We start from the raw sequence: 22,796 nt of genomic DNA, 5'->3' as shown, positions 1-22,796 counted from the left end.
TGTTCTTTGCTCTCTATGCAACTAGATCATAAGCTCCTTAAGGGCAAGAACTGTGGCATTTTTTCGTATTTGTATTCATAGCACCTATCACAGGCCTTTGTACTTAATAAGTACTTGATAAGTGACTCAGTGAATTCATTCATAATATTTCTTGTCAACTAGATTATATTGAGGAGGTCAGGTGGGGAGTGGGTGAGAAAGGGCTCTGTCTTATACTTCATCTCTTTCCCTCTTCAGTACTTAGCACCTTGTACATAGGAGACACTTAAATAATACTGGCTGTTACTAGCTTTGATCTACCCAAAGGATAGAAGAGATTATTTCGTCTATTCTTATTTCATTGTTATGGTATTCAGGTACCATCTAAATATTGGAAGAGGAAGGGGTACGGACCTGATTTCATTGTTAGGTAACTCTACCAATGCAAATCTGCAACTGTTCTACAATTTATAATTTTAGACAGTTGTCTAGGAGCACTGAGGTACTGAGTGACTTACCCAGGGTCACACTGAGAGATTAAATGACATTCCCAGGGTCACACTAAGAGATTAAGTGACTTTTCCAGGGTCACACTGAGGGATTAAATGACTTGCCCAGGTTCATATGGTTTTCTAGGAAGTATCTTTTTAAAGCAACTATCTGAGTCAGTGAATTAATTTATAATACTTCTCAGCTAGATTTTATGTGGTTATATATATGTCTATTATATGTACATTTTACAGGCTAATCCTAACATTACCTGCTTCAAAGTTTATTCTAGCTCTGTGTTCTATATCTCTTCCAGCTCTAATAGTTTATGCTTTTGTAACCAGGAGTAAAGCAAGGAATGGGTGTATCACTGAGTTAAATTAACTTGGGGGAACCTTTTAGGTTAAGTTAATTTTGGGAAACTTTTAGGGACTAGATTACCAGCTGAAGTTTTTTTTTTCTTTTTAATAACCTTTACAACTTATTAAAGGTTATATACTGACTTAATATTGTAAAGATCACAAATAAAATGGCAGATTCCTCCAATGTGAAATTACTTGCAAAATTCCCTGCTTTGTATTATCAGATACCACAACTAGAGAAACAAGAATTTGTTTTTCCTACAAATATCAGGTTAAGCCTGTGCATTTTTGGGTCATATTAGAGAATTCCTGAGAGGCAGAGATGAAGGAACAATAGTACTTTTCCAATGCTGCCAGCTTTACTTAAAATTCTTCTATTTTTCAATGTAGTTTTCCCACTGATGTGCTGTGGCTGCCCCCTGGTGGCCAATAGCCATATTAACAAACATTGTTTATTCCAGAATTTGGCTATATATACCTTCAATTTTAGGCTAAAAAGCAGACAGGAAAGAAATTTGTGACTTTGGGCTTACCTAGTGCCTTCCCTGCTAAGAACTCATAGCACTTTCATATATCCCATTTTTTCTTACCTATACTAACAATATCCACTTGTTAAATTGGAGGCAACATAATGGCACATGTGAGAAGTCTTAAAAGAGCAAATACTGTCCCAATTTTTTTTTTTAAGATGGAGGAAAATGGAGTCTGCAACTAGAGGCCAATGAGTTTGACTTTGATTCTTGGCAAAAGTTCTAGGACTTGTTATTAAACTATTGGTTAGTGAACTTCTAGAGAAAAAAAGTTTTATTAGCAATGTGAATACATGCGTGTTTATCAAATTTGCATATGACACAAAGCTAGGAGGGAGAGACAATACATTAAATGACAGAGTCTAAATAGATCTTGATAGGCTAGAATGTTGGGCCAAATCCAGTAAAGGATAAATTTTTTAAATTATGCTTTGAAAAAAAATTGAGATGGGGAATTTTGGTTAAAATAGAAGATCTGAGATATCGTGGTTCTGTGAAGCACCATAAATTATTTTATAAACTGCCAACATCACAATTCTCATTTTGTCTCTACACATGGCTATCTGGAATAGCCCCATCATCCTGAACACTGGTACTCAGAAAGAATTCTCATATTCAATATATTTAATAATAATAACAATACTGTTCTTAACAAGGGCAACACCTCCAGTAAATAGGGCTATGAAGTGGACAGAGACTTTTAAATACAGTATATGTTGTTTAAGATTGTATCTAATGGCATGCTAACATCCAAAAAGCATTGTTGCTGTTGTTTATAGTAATGACAATAACTTCTGCTTATAAAATTATTTAAAGTTTGTCCTTAGTAGTATCCTCTGAGGGAATTTAAAGTATTATTCCCATTTTACAGAGAAGGAATCTCTAGATCATAGATAGCCTCTGAGGTCCCTTGTTGTCCCAGATCTATGACCTTAAACTTGAAATAGAATATTTTTTATAACATCCAAGGCAAGAAGTCATCCAATCTCTGCTGTCAAGTCATACAGAGCCCACCTTTACCTGAGGTAATACATTCTGCTTTTGAACCATTTCAATTATTAGGATATTTCTCCTTCTGTCAAGCTAAAATCTTCCTGTCCAATTTTTCCTAATTGTCTTAAGTTCTGCCTCTAGGACCAGGAAAAGCTAATCTTATCTCTTTTCCATAAGAAATCTCTTCAAATTCTTAAAGACAATCAACATGTGCTCCCTAAATTTGTTCTTCTCTAGGCCAAATATTTCTAGTTCCTTCAACTGTTCCATGCATGATATGCTATCTAGTCCTTACCTTGCTCTGGCCTGGTTGCCTTCCTCTGCTACATCTGCTGCATCAAAATATAGCAAAAAACCATTTTTAATTAAAAAAATTCACTTTTTCCTTTTTTGAAAATCAGGATATTTGCCTATCTTCAATCTCCAACTCTGCATAATTTTGTAGAGATAACTGATACTAGCTTAGAAGTAATTTCTATCGATTATTTCATAACTCTAGGATCTAAGTTGTCTGGGCCTGGTGACTTAAACTCATTGAGACATCTAGGAGCTTTTATTTTTAAGCACAATTGTCTCCTTCCCCCCAACTTATTTTGAGTTTTAACTCCTTACTAACAACTTTTGTTCTATCCCCAGTCTGAAGATAATTGTTTTTGGTAAAAAACAAAAGCAAACTAAGAATTGAGTAGTTCTGCCTTTGACTTTTGCTATCATTATCCTATCCACTCAGAGGAGCTAGCAGCCTTGGATTCAAAGGGGTTTGAAACTGGTTCATCTTGGCTTAACTGGTTTTTCCTTGTTACAAGTTAAGCATTCAATCTAGAGGAGAAAAGAAGAGATATTTCCAGAAATTGAGTATGCTGCAAAGAATAAAGCTTCAAAAAAAATTTTAACCACTACCTGCTTTTAGTACAGCTTAGAAAGTCTTTTTAGTGATTTTCAACAATTCAACATGAACTTCAGCTCATTCTGAGCTATACTGCTTTTGCACTAAAGCTTCTTAGAGAAACATGTCATACTTTTGTTTTAACTTGGTCTTGCTTCCATCTTGTACGTGTCGTTAACATCAAAGTTGATGTACAAGTTCCCTGACTAAAGGACTAAGACTTGAGTCTTTTTAGAGAGTTCTTCCTTTAATCCTCATCAGATTCGTTTGTATTTATTTCATTAGAATATTGCCCTTGAAAACCTCCCACATCTCTTGGATTAACTTCCCCTATCGAATTTTAGGCCACCGTATGCTATTACTTAATATTTTGAAATAGACTCTCAAAATCTAGGGCAAGTGTTACACCATGTGCAGCTTACCCTTGCTTCTCTGTCACTGATTCTTGAGCAAACTGGCCTTGGGTTTACCATGAACTAGCTATTCTGAAACTTCCATTTGCTATTTAATAGGAAATATAGCCTATATTAAATTAATAACACAAACATACTTCTAAAGGAATGTTCACATACTTAAGATAAATTCATCAAGCTATATCCATTTGCATATAAAAGAATTCACACAATAATTACTAATTAATAAAATATGAGTCATATAGAAATAAAGTAGATGTTTTCCAGGCACTTCTGCTTGGCAAAATTTTGTTAGCAATTTGAGTAACCCCTAATAATTAGAATCATAGATTTGTTTTAAATGGACCTTAGAAATCATCCAAAATCTGTCTCCTTCACTTTTCAGAGTAGTTAACTGAGATCTAGAGAGTTATCTTTGAATCCATTGTACTTTCCACAACCCTATGCTGCCCTTCTCCTGCCTGGAGCATGAATCTTAGTAGCATGTACAACAAGTTGTCTTCCCTTGAACATCTCCAGTAGACATTTTTCAAATTTTTGGATGTTGGAAGAATTTACTTCCTTGTAATTCTAGCAATTGGTCCTTGTTTTACCCTCTGGATCAAGCAGAACAGATCATTCCTTTCCCGTATAATCCTTTGTATATTTTTAAAAAGAAAAGAAAACATGGCTCCATATAAGTCTTTATTTAGTTTTGATTCTCCCTTAATTGATTCTCACTTGTTCTGGTTTCTAGTCCCCTCACTATCCTGGTGACCGTTTTTAAGGCATGTGTTCTAATTTGCTGCTATGCTTCCTAAAACATAGCTCCACTGGACACAATACTCCAGAAGACGTCAGAAGCTTACTTAAAATTGTTAAGACAATATTTTTCTGTAAATTAAATTTGTCAATAATTCATACCAGCCTTCCATTCAATTAGTAAGAATTACTAAGGATTAATTATTCTGTTTGGGCTTCCTAAAAGCAACAAAGCCTTTGTTCAAGGAACTAGCTTCTCTCCAGACTTGCATCATTCCATGGTAGTAGATTCAATTTCCAGGAAGCACTTTAACTCTTTCACATCACAAGTGGGCAATTTTGGGAACTATATCCATTGGGCCATTTATGACCTGAAAGAGTTAATGCACCTCACAGAACATCCAGACTTATGAGTGAGGAGTGCTATGTTCAGTGGGGAAAACAGAACCAATTGAGGCTGCTTCTTGTTTGTTTTTAAACGCGCTTTGTTGCCCCATCGGGCGATTCCTAAAATTTTGATATTCACGTTCTTTCAGGGAAAAGAAATTGAATCAGCTTAGCCTTGCTGTACCATTTCCCCCACAGATAATAAGCTGTGGATAGAATAGATGAGTGCTCTGGTCCCAGCTGTCCTACTAATGAGTGAATATTTTTGAATAAATGTCTTTACCTCTCTGTTTCCTCATCTATAAAGATGAAGGGATTAGACCAGGATCAGGAGTGAGGAACCTGTGGCCTGCTAGGTCCTCAACTTCACAGAATAAATCCACAGGGGTATTTACTTTCTGTTTCACACTAATGCATATGAGTATACTGTCTTGCATTAGTCTATAGTTTCTATTCTCAACTGAATTGAAAATTTCATAGATTGTCCTTTTACTAAAAAAGTTAGGAAGACCTAGGTTCAAATCAGGGCTGAGGAACCTACGACCTTGGGGCCACATCTGGCTTTCCGGGTCCTTCGGTGCAGCCTTTTGACCGAGTCCAAGTTTTACAGAACAAATCCTTTTATTAAGGGGACTTGTTCTGCAAAGTTTGGATTCAGTCAAAGGGCCACCCTTTGACTGGGGAGCCACATGTGGCCTCAAGGCTGCAGGTTCCTCACTCCTTGTAGACAATCTCTAGGGTCCCTTACAACTCTAACATTTGGTGATCAGCATGAGGGAAGATTACAAATTCCACCATAATTTCAACAATCAAGTTGTAAAATTCCTGAATGTCTCCTTTGGAAAATTGGTTATGATGTAACCAGGAAAATTTTACTCTAAGTATAAATGAAAAATCAATGTTTTAGACACTGAGAACCTACTGAAGGAGTTGTCATCAGGGATCATGTGGTGATGTCTGCTCTGCCATTAGTTGGTCATTGAACAACTTCCAGTAATGCCAAGAGATACGCTAAATGCTCTCTGATGGTAGTCTGTTATACTGTGAACTTCAGTTTTGTTTCTCAGTGTTGGAAGAACAAAGTCTTAAAAGTTGCTGTGGACTTGATTGAAGGCAAAAGGAAAGGGGGACAGCAGAGGATGAAATGGATAGATAGTGTCATGGAAGCAATGAACATGACTTCAGAAGATAGTGGGGAATAAAAGGGCCAGGCATGCTACGGTCCATAGAGTCACAGAGTCGGATACTACTGAACAACAACAACAAAAAGGACTTCCCTGGATACATGTTCACCGTTGCTGATGAGCATGACTACTCTTCTGCAGCGAAGGACTTGGAACTTAGCAACAGTGGTGACGATATCAATGTAACTCTCCTAGATGAGGTACCGAAAAGTATGCCATAGAACCAAAGGAGTTTGATTCTGATATCCTCTGAGACTTTGTGTTGCCATTCAAAAAAGGAAAACTAAAGGCACCCATCAAAGCCCAGCCTGTGTCCCAAAACAGTAAAGGGCCTGAAATGATTGTGGGAGGTAAGACTTTTGACTCCTTTGTGAGGGACCCCAAGTCAGACATTCTCATTGAGTTCTGTGCTCCATGACATGAATACTCTAAGCAGCTAGAGCCTGTGTTATACTGAAGTAGGGAAGAAATACAAGCATCAGAAAAACCTAGTTATAGTGAAGATGGATGTCACCTCCAGTGATGTGACCAACAACCACTACAAAGTGAAAGGTTTTCCTACTATCTATTTTGCCCCTCACACAGACAGAAATAATCCTATTAAATTTGAAAAATGAGAAGAGAGATTTGGAGCACTTGATCACATTTATAGAAGATCACAGCACAAAACTGAGCAGGACCAAAGAAGAGCTTTAAAGGTCAAGAGGAGGAAGGGAAGGGCTATATATGCACTGTAGTTTTCCAGTGAAATGTTGCAGAATGGGGGACCAAATGAGCCTTGTGGGCAAAGGGGGTTTGGGTGTTAAAGCAGTTGCAATATTTGATTTTTTTTCTTTTTGTTTTTCACATGTGTTACAGGTATAGAACTGATATGAATGTCTTATAATGGTATGGTTCAAATATTTAAGGAAAATACATCTATTTTCGTCATTAAAATTTTTTTCTGTTATAAAGTTGTTATTTAACTATTAACTATTCTAACTTTAAAATCCTCTAATTTGCTGTGCTAAAGAATAGTCTTATCATGAATGGTTTTATCTGTTCATTTTTTTGCTGATAGAATATGAGACTTATTCATAGTGCACAATTTAAAAAAGAATACCACCACAAAGAGAAGCAGCTTAGTAAAGTAGATAGGGGTTCTGCCTCTGATATATACAGGCTGTGTACTCCTGAGCAAATCACAGAACCTCTCAGTGCCTCTGGCAACTCTGTTAAGAATATAAGCTGCAAAACAGTTGCCATCATCTGCTGATAGAAGGAATTCTCTACATCCATGCAATTTGTAGGCCTGGACCAAAAGGCAAACAAAAATAATCAAAACCACTACAAACTCTTTAATAGACATAATTTCCTATATACCTTGAGTTGTAAGTGCTGACATTCTCACTTCACTATGTTTCATATGCAAGTATCCAGGACATAGTTTTTATGGAGTTCTGATTGCAAGGTATTAGGATAAAGCAAACAGAACAGCAGTATGATACTGTTTGTTCTGGAAATTCTTCATAACATTTTGAAATAAATGATTTTATTGAATAAAATGCATTGTGATATTCGCAAAGACTCTGGGGCCCACAAACAAATTATTAGCAAGTCAGCACATAAACAAAGCAACTTTCATAACTTTAAGCCTGATTGGATTCCATATGCCATTCAGGCCAAACATTTATTATGGCACAATATATATTTTAAGTATCAAATATGGTTCTCCTGCCAATTGACTCCGAAAAGATTAGACCATTAATGAATACCTAAGTTGCTTAAAAACTTCTTCCCTCCCCCACCAAGGAAATTTTATTACAAGCACAATGTAGTATAAATAGAAAGAGCTCTGGACTTGGAATCAGAAGGTTCAAGTCCAAGCTCTGACATTTCTTAACTGGGTGACTCAGAATCTCCATTTTCTTATCTATAAAATAAAGAAAATACATGTAGCAGTACTAGTATTATTGTGACTATTACAAAAGTAGTTTTATAAATTTTAAAGAACAACAGAAATGAGAGGAATTATTTCCTTAAGACCTTGCTTGATTGTGAATGCTGATATAGTAGATACTGAATTGGATTAGGAATTGGGAGACCTGGATTTTAATTTTGGCCATCACTAGCTAATTGTATAAATTTGAGAGGATCTCATCCTCTCTCCTGTTTTCAGTTTCCCTTCCATCAAAATGAAGATGAGGATGGGATTAGACTATATAATCTTTAAGGTCAATTTCAGGCTTAATATCTTATGGATTGTCTGCCAGCTTGCCTCTTTCTAGACAAGGCTGGAAAAGGTATGCCAAAATGATTGGGGTGTCATAGAAACCTCTCCTAATGGCCCACTGTTTGAGCATTAGCCTTTGGGCTTTGTCAGATCAGGACTTATAGCCCAGCAGCTTATCATAATAGATGCATTTTCTTAAAATCATATCCCTGCATATTTTTTTAATGGGAAAGGGGAATTCGAAGATGGGGAGAGGATATTACAATCAATCTTCAGAAGAAAATCTCCCCCCCAAAAAAGGGCTTCCTCAGGATTTGTTACTTATAGCTTTGATCACCTCTCTCACCTGACTCATCCTGCTCTACCCCCCCATGCCCCCACCCACCCCATGCATACCTGACCATCATTGAAAATAAATAATCTATGCAGTGTAATGTACCCTGCTTATTCAGAGAACAGAAAAATTTGACTGTTAGGATTAAGTGCTGTTTAGAACTAAAATCTAAAGCTAATCAGCAGACATTTTCTAGCTGTTGTTTAGAGGCTATACAGCAGAGTAAGTAGACATCTTTCTTACAGTTAGGAAAGCCTAGATTCAAGTTCTGCCCCTGACATATATTGGCTTTGTACCCTGGCTAAGTACTTTAACCTCTCAGTGCCCCATGCCAACTACAACTATAAATTTCAGATGAGTTGCCAGGCTGCGTTTGTGGGGAGAGTTTCCAAATCAGAAGTTGAGCCTGCATCAGTGATATCTGATGTCCAGATCCCTCCACACCCAAATAGACCTCTGGAAGCAAACAAATTCCTATTGGACTGAATGTAATCTGTACTTCTCCCCCTAATCTAGCTCAAATACAACCTAAGAGTGATTTACAATTGGTGTTATTTTTCATTGTATTTCTATATATTTCTTTCCTTTCAGAAAGATTTAAGTTTACTAGTATATTTATACCAGTAAACTATAACATTCAGGGAGAATCAGATTATTAAGCTAGCACTAGGACTCAGTCAAGTTCAGTTAATCTTTATTAGTATATAAGTACAAATTATTTAAAATATGTGCAAGAAAAAGTCCACAGTTCTATCTCCTGCCTCCCCACTATTGCCTAGTCAGGCAACCATGCCTGTATAATGTCCTTTCTTACTGCATGACACCTCCTCCTAAAGCCCTTTCCTCATCCATTCAGTTTTGTCAGTGTTTTCCCACCCCTGGAATTATTTATTTATCAGCTATGATCCCTTGATCCTGTCATCTGTGTACATGCTCTCTTACCTTATCCCCATCATAGTAGAAGGTAAAGTATTAACGGATAGTGATTGTTTAGCTTTGGCACAGTGGATAGAACCCTGGTCTAGAATGAAGAAAACCTGAATTCAAATCTGGCCTTAGACACGTACTAATTATGCAACCCAAGTGCTACATAAAAGTGTTTACTCTATTCTCATCTCCATGACATGGTATAGCATTGGCATGTGGTAGGCACTTAACAAATGCTTGTTAAATTGAATTACTAAGTTTTGCTTTGAGTAAAATAAACAAAATATCCCTACACCTCTAAATATTTTTAAATAATTTCTTTCAGGTACCTGTTTGAACTGCCAAGGAAACAGCAAAGGAAGCCACTGTGAAGGATGCAAAGATGGTTTCTATAAGAGTCCCACTGCCTTCCATGAATGTCTCCGGTGCCCTTGCTCAGCAGTGACGTCTACTGGCAGCTGTTTCATACGTAAGGCTTTTCCATAAACCTACATCCTGGACAGGTTTAACATTTGTAGTAGTCAGTTAACATTTATAGTAGAAACCATTCACTGAAGTACTGTACTCTGGTACTGCTGTGGGGAAAGAAAAATTAGATTAATTAGAGTCCTTGATCTTAAGGAATTTGTCCCACAATACTTTACAAGGTCCTTATAAATATCAAGTGAGATAGTGTATATATAGTATTTTCAAAGCTCTGTACAAGTGTAAGGTGGTCTCATTAGAAAGTAAACAGCCTCCATGGTTCTGCTGCTTCCTAGTTTTGCAACAACAGTAATAGAGCCATGGTTTCTAGTAATAAGGAGATGATAATACCACTGTACTCCTGGTCATATCACATCTGGAGTGAGGGGGATAAACTGGATAATCTAGGAAGTACCTTCCAGCTCCAGCCTTCTGTTTTATAAGATCACAGGGTCACAGTGAATTGGAAGGGGCCTTCGAGGTCATCTAGTCCAATCCTCTTAGTGTACACATAAGAAAAACAAGGACCAGATATTGTGATATACCCAACTTACAAAACTAGTTTGACTGTTAAATGGTGGATTAAACTCCTTCATTGGCCCAGATAAAAACTGGCCTAGTACAGGGGAAAGAGTGCTGAGTTTGGACCCAGAGCTCTTGTATTGAGTCTGGCTCTTCCTCTTCTGCCTGTCTAACCAATCACTTTACCATTGTAATTTCTTTAACTGCCAGATAAGGGGAGTAGAATACTGTACTGTTCCATTTCTAACCCTAAAATACTATGAACAAATTCAGAAATCAAAATTAATACAGATATGGAATAGTAGGCATGATTTCATATAATCATTGATGATTTTATCCAGATATGTCTTTATTTAGGTGATGGTCTCACATGCTGTGGGTCATATCATTAATCCTACAAAATAGGTAATGGTTCCTGTGGCAGAGCTCTGCCTTGAAAGCATTTCTCTGGCCTGAATGAAATTTTAGTCTGATAACTTGCTATACCCTTCTTAATTTCTTTATTATGCCAAAGTAAACTATGTAAGTCTATCCCAGTTATTTAACATGAATTCACATACACATTGTCCGTTACTTTTAAGTTTCAAAACCTTCATCATATTACCTAATAGGAACAGGCAGTTTGCCAAATCTTATTCAATATAAGCTGTCTCTGCAGATGGTTTGCAGAGCCAATCACTACTCTGTCAACTACTGTTAAAGCCCTACTTTATCATATCTACGAGGACTAAAAATTAATTAGGTACCTCTGATATGTTGCTATTATTCAGATTCTCTGAGCGTATTTCATTCCTTTCCTACTGAAATATATAGCCCAGATTACTTCCTCATACTCCCTGGAAGCCAAGCAGCTAGTAGAATAATTAAATCCTAAAATGTTTGAGCTGGAAAGAACCTTACAGCATAGAAAGTTTGAAATAGAAGGGGCTTCAGAACCTATAATGTAGTAAAGTGTGAGAGTCTTGTGTCATACATAGTAAGTGCTTAATAAATGCTTTTTGGCTGAATGCATTGGCATGTGGCTGTGGCATGTGGCTGAATGCATAGGCCCTATAGGAAGCACCTAATCCAGTTCCCTCATTTGTCAACAATATTATGTGGCAGCCAAAAAAGCTAATGCAGTCTTAGACAACAGTAATAGAAGCATGACTTCCAGGAATAAGGAAATGATAATCTGTGTTGGCAATCAAAATGGGCTCTTAGCACTTAGTTCAACCAAGTGCCCTTGAAGAGTTTGGCCTTTGATCAGATTAGGAGTCCTTGATGACCTCCTTGTCTCAAGGGAAAGCCTAGTTTACATGGGTTTGAGTGATGTGTTTGTGACATCAGAGGCTTTTAGGCCACATGGGTTTAAGTCACATCTTTGTGACGATTTTAGGTCACGTGGGTGAGTCTCATGTGTGACTTACCCTTGACCCTGAAAAAGGTATAAAACCAGGGGTTGGCTTTCTCTCTTTCCGGAGCTCTGACCCACAGCCGTGGTGGCATGTGTGACTCTGGGCCAGCCCTTGTTATGAGCTCCTGGGCTGAACTTAGATGTTGGTAACTATGAATTGTATTTGGTCTGTCTGTCGATGTTTGTAATTTGTCTGTATTTGCTCTGAAGTTCAGGGTTCTGGCTTTTTCCCCTGAACTAAGTGAATGGTATTTGTATGCTGGATTAAAGTGAGATTGTCAACCCCTTAACGTTGCTTTCCTTAGTAAAGCAGATCAAAAGAACCTGGGCTTTTGCAGCGTTCTGTGAGCTGGTTGTTGCTGATTTTATACCTCCCACAGCAGCTGCTAGCCACATTGTTGAAACATAATTTCACTTTACTCCAGGTCATATCACACCTGGAGTATTGTGTTCAGTACTTGGTCCCATAGTTTAAGAAGAACATTGATAATCTGGAAAGTGTGCAGAGTTGTCCAACCCAAATAGTGAAAGTCCTTGAGTCTGTGCCATGAGATCAGTTGGAGGAACTGGATATGTTTACCCTGAAAGAAAGATGTAAGGGGGTGGGGATTGAGTAGGGGTAGGTATAAGGCTATCTTCAAAAATGTGGGAGAATCATGGGGAAAAGAGATTAGATTTATTTCATTTTCATTTGGGGAGAAGTTGCAAAGAGGTAAATTTAGGATGATATCAAGAACTTCCTAATAATTAGAGAGGTCCATAAGTGAAGTGGGCTGCCCCTTAGAGGGGGATTTGTTGCCTTCCTTAGCACCTCACAGAGGCTTGATGACTACTTGTCAGATATGTGATAGTGGGGCCTCCTTTGAGGTATGAGATGGACAGCTGAGCTGCTGAGGTCCCTTTCAACCATCAAATTCTGATTCTGTGAAGTTGGACCAAAGAAGGGGGCTGAATTGCCTACGGTCACATAACTAATTATTGGCAGAACTGTTCTAGAATTCTGGTGTGTTATAATTAATACTGATCTTATTAATTTTGCACTCTGTGTGTGTGCACTGGTATTGGGCTGTAAGGAGTAGGAAGAATTGGTAAAAACCAAAATGAAACATTTTTCAAGATTAGCAATATTTTTGTTATTTTTTAGGCCTACATTTTAAAGCATATTGATATTTTGTCTCTTTTAGATTCTGGGGAGTTGGTGCCTAAATGTGATGAATGCAGAGAGGGTTACACAGGTCCAAACTGCAATGCCTGTGAAAATGGCTATTACAACTCTGACAGCATCTGTTTGAAGTGTGAGTGTGGTGGTCATGTTGACTCTATTAAAACTCCGAAGATCTGCAAGCCAGAGAGTGGTGAATGCATTGACTGCCTCCACAATACTACTGGCTTTCACTGTGAGAACTGCTGGGAAGGCTATGACAGAGACTTCAAAGGAAACTGCATCAAGAAAGGTAAACCCTTAGCTAAGAGTATAAATTCTAAGCTTCCTAGCAACACCTTCAGGAAGAGCCTACTCAGCCTTTGTTCATTGCAAAATCAACTATAGTTCCTCTCTAGCCCCAACAACACTCTTCCCCATTTCTACCACCACTCTCCCTTCCCACTTCCTCCCCTCGATTCAAGGAGTGTTTCTGCAAGTTTTATATCTATAGATTTGATGTTTGAATATCCTATACACATATGGCCTTCATTTGGAGAATAGCGTGGGAGATAAAAATGAAAGGATTAGACCTCATGGAGTCCCTAGCAAATTCAACTGCTATGACTTTCCTCAAAAGCAAGAGGAGATCCTAAAATGAGTGCATCTTTGACTGCTATTTCCAAGTTGGGAAAATTTTGTTTCCGTTTATTTACTAAATGCTTATCTGAGCATTGGCAACAGCAAAATGAACTGTTCATATCTTTATGTTCATAGATTCCAAAAGTGGATTTTGTCAGATAATTGCTCAGGGAAATTTCCCTTCTTTCAAATTTGTTTGCACCCCTCCTAAACTTCCATTATAAACTCAGGAAATTTGAGTCCTGCTTTGGGACCCAGGCTGTCATTGTGCCATTTTCACAGTTCCATTTAGCCTGTATTATTTCCATATTAATAATTAAGATATCCTCTCATTCTTATTATCTTTTGTTCTCTATAGTTTCTTGCCACTTCTATGCGAGATAATTTAACCCATTTTATCTCTCCCTATCTCCCTCTCTCAATATATTCCTCTCTCATCCCTTAATTTTATTTTATTTCTTTTAGATATCTTCCCTTCATCTTCAGCTCACCCTGTGCCCGCTCTCTCTCTCTACATACATATATACATACATACACACTCACATATACATATATATACATAAACATATATATATATATATTTATATGCATATTCCCTTCAGCTACCCTAATACTGAGGTCTCATGAATCAAACCCATCATCTTTCCATGTAGGAATGCAAACAAAACAGTTCACCTTTAGTAAGTCCCTTGCAATTTCTTTTTCTTGTTCTTTTTCTTGATTACCTTTTCATGCTTCTCTTGATTCTTGTGTTTGAAAGTCAGATTTTCTATTCAGCTCTGGTCTTTTCACTGAGAAAGCTTGAAAGTCCTCTATTTTATTGAAAATCCATATTTTGCCTTGGAGCATGATACTCAGTTTTGCTGGGTAGGTGATTCTAGGTTTTAATCCTAGCTCTATTGACCTCCGGAATATCATATTCCAAGCCCTTCGATCTCTTAATGTAGAAGCTGCCAGATCTTGGGTTATTCTGATTGAGTTTCCACAATACTCAAATTGTTTCTTTCTGGCTGCTTGCAGTATTTTCTCCTTGATCTGGGAGCTCTGGAATTTAGCAACAATATTTCTAGGAGATTTCTTTTTGGGATCTATTTGAGGAGGCGATCTGTGGATTCTTTCAATTTCTATTTTGCCCTGTGGCTCTAGAATATCAGGGCAGTTCTCCTTGATAATTTCTTGAAAGATGATAACTGGGCTCTTTTTTTTGATCATGGCTTTTAAGTAGTCCAATAATTCTTAAATTATCTCTCCTGGATCTATTTTCCAGGTCAGTGGTTTTTCCAATGAGATATTTGACATTGTCTTCCGTTTTTTCATTCCTTTGGTTCTGTTTTATAATATCTTGATTTCTCATAAAGTCACTAGCTTCCACTTGCTCCAGTCTAATTTTTAAGGTAGTATTTTCTTCAGTGGTCTTTTGGACATCCTTTTCCATTTGGCTAATTCTGCCTTTCAAGGCATTCTTCTCCTCATTGGCTTTTTGGAGCTCTTTTGCCATTTGTGTTAGCCTATTTTTTAAGGTGTTGTTTTCTTCATTGTATTTTTCAGTATTTTTTTGGGTCTCCTTTAGCAAGTCATTGACTTGTTTTTCATCCTTCTCATTTCTCTTCCCAATTTTTCCTCTACTTCTCTAACTTGCTTTTCCAAATCCTTTTTGAGCTCTTCCATGGCCTGAGACCAGTTCATGTTTTTCTTGGAGGCTTTTGTTGTAGGCTCTTTGACTTTGTTGACTTCTTCTGGCTGTATGTTTTGGTCTTCTTTGTCACCAAAGAAAGATTCCAGAGTCTGAGACTGAATCTGGGTGCGTTTTCGCTGCCTGGCCATGTTCCCAGTCAACTAATTTGACCGTTGAGTTTTTCAGTGGGGTATGACTGCTTGTAGACTAAAGAGTTCTATGTTCCACGTTTGGGGGGGATGCGCCAGCTCTGCCACGCCAGCACTCCTCCTTCCCCAAGAACCCCCAACCCGGACTGGGCTTATATCTCCAGCAGGCTCTTCACTCCTGCTCTGATCTGCCACTTAATTCCTCCCACCAGGTGAGCCTGGGGCAGAAAGCAACTGCAGCTGTAGTTCTGTAGCTGCCCCACCTCCGCTGCTCCCAGGGCGGTAGCCAAACCACAAACTCCTTCCACTCCCGCAGCTTTTCACACTAACCTTCTCTGTTGTCTTTGGTGTTTGTGGGTTGAGAAGTCTGGTAACTGCTGCAGCTCCCTGATTCAGGGCGCTAGGGCACACTCCACCTGGCTCCTGGTCTGGTTTGTCCACGTGGCCCATGCTGGGCTCTGCTCTGCTCCGCTCCCAGCTCCGTGCGGGATAGACCTTACCCAGAGACCATCCAGGCTGTCCTGGGCTGGAGCCCTGCTTTCCTCTGCTATTTTGTGGGTTCTGCAGTTCTAGAATTGGTTCAGAGCCATTTTTTATAGGTTTTTAGAGGGACTCAGCAGGGAGCTCATGCTAGTCCCTGCTTTCCAGCCGCCATCTTGGCTCTGCCCCCGAAAATGATCTGTTCTCTATAGTTTCACACTGCATCTAGCCATCATCTAAGTTCATTTCAAGTAGGACTGGAGTTTCATAGTTAGAATACTTTGTTGACACCCTAGAGTTCTTTCCAGGAACTGTCTTTGAGTTCTTCTTGTTGTCATTATCACCTTTAGTGTTTATTATAATTAAAATAGTGGCCTCCTGTATTTGTGTAACAATTTAGCAAGCACTTGCTCATGATAGCCTTATGCAGATGAAGAAATTGAGGGTCAAAGAATGAAAATTATCTAGTACAAGTAATTGTTAGCCCCACTTTATGGAAAAGGAAACTGAGATTTAAGTCAACTTAGATGACTTGTCCTAGGCAACATGGCTAGTAAGTGTGACTGCTGTAACCCACACCCTAATTATTATTGCTTCAAGTCCAGTTTTCTCTCAAATACACTGTACTGCTTTCCTAACTGTAGAGATGGGAGAACATGATGCACTCTGCTAGTCAAAACAAGTTATGTAACAAAAGCTTTTTTTGCATGTATAAAGTAAAAACAGTCACAACAGCTTTAGATAAATTGATGGATGGCATATAATGTCTTGAAAAAGTCAGGATGCTCAAGGTGCTATTAGATTAACACCACATTTATATAGTTTGATTGTGAAATGCTTTCACTTCTAATATCGTATTTGACTTTTATAACAAGTCTCTGAGGTCAATGGTGCAAATATTCTTATCTCCATTTCATAGATTAGGATACTGAGACCCAGAGAGCTGAGGTGACATTCTTTACTAGATTATAAAGTTAGTAAGTGGCAGATCTGAGACTTAAATCCAGTTCTACTATGTTGTACTGCCTTTGTGAAAAGCTTCGAGCTATGTTAGCATTACCTGAATTCAAGTGCTTACCATGGAATTCTATATAGATACATCCTCATTACCTACCTTAACATAGGCTTTAGGTCTCAGTAGTGACATATTCACTGACTTAGAAGAATTTATACTAATCCACCAAAGGGAATCTTGAAAGATACTTACTATGGAATTCTCTTGAAAATTTTAAGGTGGATGTATCTACACACTTGATGCCAGCCATGTATATAAAACTCATCGTCCTAGGTTTTGAGGCCCTAGTCCTTATCATGATAATTATTTTTAATAATTATTTTTTAAAATAATTCTTGCCTTTTTTAATGTTAGTGCATTGATAAGAACACTTTTGTACAGTGTCATGAAAGAAGCAGTAGTCTGGGAGTCATGATACCTGGGTTGAAACTCTAGCAGTATAATGTCAATCAAGTTATTTAACCTCTCTGACCCTCAGTTTCCTCATTTACTAGATAAAAGAGTTGAACTAGATGCCCTCTAAGGTCTCTTTCATATCTGCTAACCTATACCTTGACATTCTTTCTTCTACAATCTCTTGTATAGAGATCTTTTATAGGCTTCTCCAAAGCTAGATAATTCTGTTTTATTATTCATTTTCTGTCTTTATTTTCAGAAATTGTTGCTGCGACTGAAGGGTCTACCACTTTGGTTTCTAATGCCACTTTGTCTACATCACCCCCCACTACGGTTGCAAATAGTACATTTACCCCTACCACTCTGCAGCCTATCTTTTCAATAGGATCTTCTGAAAATAGCACCTCAGCATTAGCTGATGTATCATGGACTCAATTCAACATCATCATTTTGACTGTCATCATCATTGTGGTGGTCCTGCTCATGGGATTTGTGGGGGCTGTGTACACATACAGGGAGTATCAAAACCGAAAACTCAATGCCCCCTTTTGGACCATTGAACTGAAAGAAGACAACATCAGTTTCAGCAGTTACCATGACAGCATACCCAATGCTGACGTGTCTGGCTTATTAGAAGATGATGGCAATGAGGTGGCTCCCAATGGACAGCTAACACTCACAACTCCCATGCATAACTACAAAGCTTAAGACCTGAATAGAGTGAACCAAATTCCCCTAGTGTTGCTAAAGCTACAATGCTTATTGAAGGGAGCAGCAGCAGCAGTGGTGCCCAGGGGCAGAGCCTGGCTTTGCTTGCTGAAAAAGCAAAGGTGTGTAGTGCATCCAAAATTTCAGGTAAAAATTTGTAATGCCTTCAGCCTGTCATCCTTCATTTCCCCAAGAAGATCCATAGAATTCATTGTTGTTAAGGACTTGAAGCAAAATATATTTTTGTACCCAGCCATGCAGGAGTGTGTAGCAAGACCAAACTCTGTAGTGAATCTCGTATCCAACTTCCTGAGAAGCTCCTGGGGAAGCCAGTGTCCACTAAGCAGTCTGCCACAGGATGATTGATGTTTGTTTAGGAGGAAAAGGACTGCTGGAAGTCTTCATATACATTCCTAATACACATTTCTTTTCAAGATGGGGCAGGGATGGATCTCCATTTTACTCTTCTGAGAGATTTCAATGAGAAAAGACTGATGAGCCACAAGCATTGCAATAAGCGAATCTCTATTGTTTCTGGAATCGGGGACATGAATTCTAAAGAGATTCTTGGAAAGTTTCTCTTTACTGAATTATCACCTAGTGATAGAATAAAGTGCAGGGTGAGACTCTTGGGCTGGAAGAGAGAATGAAGCAATATTCATGATGAGGAAGCTGATGATCCACTTCAGGGTCTCAGTTTGATATCAATGCCCCAGCCTTTCTAGAAACAATGTGTATATAGATAATGTAGCATATCTTATCAACATTGCATTTGTAACTATTTGTAAAAAAAAAATCATGTCATATTTTATCATCTAGAATTTATTTGTACAGCAGAAGTTAGTGGCATTGTAAAAAAGAAAATACAAGAATTGGATAAAATACTGTAAAATAGATGGCAATATTGCTGGAGCTGGGACTCTGGTGAATATTGATCATTTTAAGTTCCTCTATGGACGTCATGGGCAATTTTTAAGAGGTTGAGTATTTCTTTTCTATTATCTTCTCACCCTTCAGTCCCTCCTTCCTGCAATTCAGCCTTAGAATTACTCACCTTTTGACTTTAAAAGGATGTGAATAGTTAAATATAGTCAAGAAATAAGGTTCAGTAGATTTTGAAGTCAAGGGCTATCTTGGATTGCAAAATCTTGTCACTTCTCACTTAATGAGATACTATCTCACTCTTCGTAAGCATCTAATTTTACATCACGTAGATGAATGTGACTTGGTAGTTGATATATAAATTTCATTTTGCTAGTAGTCTCCTGGATGTAAATGGTAGTCTTCCGAAGGAAATGGGGGAATTCTCATTTTAAAAGAAATGAAGGGTTCTTGTCATATCACCAGGGGCCCCTATTCTTCCTCTCTGTAAAATATCTATATTTTGATTTCCCCCTCTCAAAAAAAAATGTTCTTACTCAAATGTTGGTTCACTGTGCCAATTTTGCTCTGCTTATGAAGACGTATAACAAGCTGTCCAATTTGCATAGGGTCTCTACTTCTCATGCTGCGTAGAGTGGGGTTAGGGGACTGGGCCTGGAAAGATAGAAAGTGCTCACTAACCAGAACATATATTGGTCCATCCCTTCTTCACAAACAACTCCAAGAGTGACTATATGTATGAAGTAGCTATGCAGTGAGGTGTCCAAGCACGGTCCTCATTTTAAGACATAATGCATGCTTGGAAACCATATCTCAAGGCATATTACAAAAAAAGTAAAGTCTTGACTTTGGATGCAGGTTAAAGCCATCAATCAAGCTGGCTTTTTAAAAGAAATATTGAGGAGTAAAGGAAGCAGCAGCAGGATATATAGGAAAAGGGCCTGGACTAAGAGTCAACAGACCTACTTCCTGGTTCCTGCTTTATTGATAATTAGCTCTGTGACCTAGCTAAATCACTAAACATCCGTGAACCTGAATTTTTTTATCTACAGGATAAGACAATTCAGATAAGACAATTCAGCTTCATAATCGCTAAAATCCCTTCTAGGCATGGAATTCTGCGATTCTAAGTACGGATATCAGTAAGCAATATGGAATGAGCAGTATGTCAAAAGAAGAATTCAAGTGGACTTATTTGTCTAAATGAGATCAGAGTCAAAGGCTAGTTCACATCTAGCACTAAGATACCACTCTGTAGAAGGTCTTCCAGGTCAGTCCTTTGACTTTGCTGGTGTTTTAGTTGTTACCTGCTGTGGTTACTCACTGCTTGTGGCCTAATAGCAGTTACTTGCGGGGAGAACAGACAGTCAATTTCTACATTCAGTCATGGCCAACAGAAATAGGGGGAAATTGCATAGACAGGTGAAACCATCTATAAGGATGTTCCATTGTTTTAGAGGAACATGCCATTGATGAGCTCCACTCCACTGAAACTGATGTTGATTCTATTTGTGATACTAATAAGATGTCCACCTTGCCAGCTTATATTCTTTTAAAACAAAACAGACACAGGAGGAATTCAGTGTTTGTGAATAGAAAATAAGGTGAATTTTAGTGTTCTAAAAGTTTGATCCAGGCAGTCAGGACTTTTATCCACACATGGATATCAGAATAAAGCCCTTAAAAAGGAATGGTGAAGAATTGAAAGTGCTTATCAACTACTATTCCCATTCCCCCTTTCATACAACATCTTGTGTAACTCTAGACAATAAAATGTCTTTTAATGTTTTAGTATCCCCTAGCCTTGCTTTTAGAAATGATTCTTTATTGTGATAATGAATTAAAATGTGACCCACTACTTGCAATAGTATGCAAAAAAACCCCAATTTTAATGTTAGAAGCCCTGGAGTTTATAATTTTGCAAACTAACAAATGAATATGACTTCTCTGCACATCATCAACTCCTATAACGAAAAAAGTCTTCATAAACTATAGGATAGTGAACATGATTTGGAAAACCCAACGGTTGGAAGGATCTAGATGTTAGAAATCTTTAGGAATTAGTGTATCACTAAATAAGACAAAACTACCTTATGTGAATTTGATTGGGAAAAGAACAGATGTTGATTGCTACCAGGTGATGACTTCATCTCTGCCACCTCTATCAACATTTCAGGAAGCAGATTCCCAAATGGGGTCAGCGCTAGGCAAAATTGCTAAATAGATCAATTTTGTCCTGAGTGTCTACTATATGCAGGGCATTGGATGTTCTGCTGAATATCATTTACCCTTTATTTGTTCTCTTCGATCTTTTGGACCCCAAATATCCAGTAATCTCCAGATACCTGGCTTTTTCCACTCTCAGAGAACTCCTTCATTGATGAATTCATTCCATTGTCTTAGGGACTCAATAATGTTACGCACAAACATGTGTTTGTGTTTTTAAAAAGGATAGTGGATGTTGGGGATAGAAGGGAAAGATTTTTGGATTGGGGACCTTAAATCACACCATATATATAAGTCTACTATGCCCACCATTTCTGGCCTCAGAGATCCTAGGAAATTCACTTCCTGTCTAGGATTCTTCCTCTTAATCAGGGACCTAAAGCAATCACCCTTACTTTGCATCTTGAATTGAAATTAGCACTATAGGACATTTAGTTTGGGACTTTAAAGGTAGAGGCGGGGGTGCTTCCTAGAATATATGTTGATCTATGTTCCCATCCCTCAAGGAAGATAGTTCTTTATCAAGGAACATGTATCATCATTTGAATTAATTACCATTATACACTGAGCATCATCTGATTTGTGTGCATTAAGAAAATAAAACTTACCCATTCATGGAAAAGTTCTAAGACATTTTAGATAGGTAGGGCAGAAAGGTGAAAATAATCCAGAGAAGGAAAAGAAACCCTGTCAAGTCTCCCAAAAATCCTTTGTAAGTGGAGAGTTGGTTGGTCTTCTTTGGGCGGGGGGGTGGGGAGGGTGGCGGAGATCAGTAACAGAAGGGTTATTTGCAGGGGTAAAAGTCTACACTCTGGATATTAGCCGATGCCTGCCCAGGGAAAAAGCAAGAGCCATTTTAACTAATAGGAACTTGTCTGAAAGAACCAAATGATATCCTAGGGACCAAAGGCTTTTGATCAATAAGGTATCAGTGGTTGAATGAAGTATTTTCCAAGGCTGTTGGGTTTGTATCCTTATTCCATGAGATAAAAATCATACTTACATATACTAAGTAACTTGTATCAACTAAAAGACATGAAGCCAGGTCCCAAGTCTAAGTCATACTTAATGATTCAAAACTAAATTTGATTTAAAGGCACAAGAGCTCTGCCAGTCATCCAGTCAACCTATTGTGATAAATGTCTCTCTGAAGCAACGAATGAACTTCTCTTTATCTCACTAAAATCCTAATGCAGATTTACAAAGATGTCTCACACATTTACTGTACTAGCTTCAAAACAAATTTCTAAAAATGTGTATGATTTGAATATATGAAAGAATTTATACAAGAGTGTTATTTAAAATGATTAAAAATAAATGTATATAATTTGTACCTATTGTATATTGGCTTTTTGCCTTTTTTTTAAGATGTGGTCAAAAAATATGTTTTAATTTAATAAGCTCCCTGACTGGGAGTCAGCTGATTTTCATACAACATGAATGTTTTGGGCTCTTCATATATGTATGTGTGTGTACATACATACATATATTTGTGTAGGTACATATATATATATAAACATATATATGTGTGTGTATATAAAACTGGATTTCACATAAATCATTTAGAGAATATTAATATACTTGGTAATCCAGCTCTCAAACCATAAAGACAAGTTTTATTTATTCATCTGTTTTTTGTGATTGTGAACTTAACATTCACAA

The 22,796-nt window shown here is 37.8% G+C and overlaps 1 protein-coding gene across 1 annotated transcript in view; it reads left to right on the top strand.

Moving 5' to 3' along the window:
- Positions 1 to 22,476, top strand: part of MEGF9 (multiple EGF like domains 9) — a 127,272-nt gene extending 104,796 nt beyond the window's left edge. Inside the window, exons 4-6 of the mRNA XM_036749483.1 lie at positions 9,763 to 9,906; positions 13,005 to 13,274; positions 17,578 to 22,476. Coding sequence (XP_036605378.1) covers positions 9,763 to 9,906; positions 13,005 to 13,274; positions 17,578 to 18,026 — 863 coding nt within the window. The 3' untranslated portion in view covers positions 18,027 to 22,476. The remainder of the gene's footprint in view (positions 1 to 9,762; positions 9,907 to 13,004; positions 13,275 to 17,577) is intronic.
- The last annotated feature ends 320 nt before the right edge of the window (positions 22,477 to 22,796 follow it).

This window comes from Trichosurus vulpecula, chromosome 3 (assembly GCF_011100635.1).
Source record: "Trichosurus vulpecula isolate mTriVul1 chromosome 3, mTriVul1.pri, whole genome shotgun sequence".
Lineage (NCBI taxonomy): Eukaryota > Metazoa > Chordata > Mammalia > Diprotodontia > Phalangeridae > Trichosurus > Trichosurus vulpecula.
This window is presented reverse-complemented; position numbering and strand designations above follow the sequence as displayed.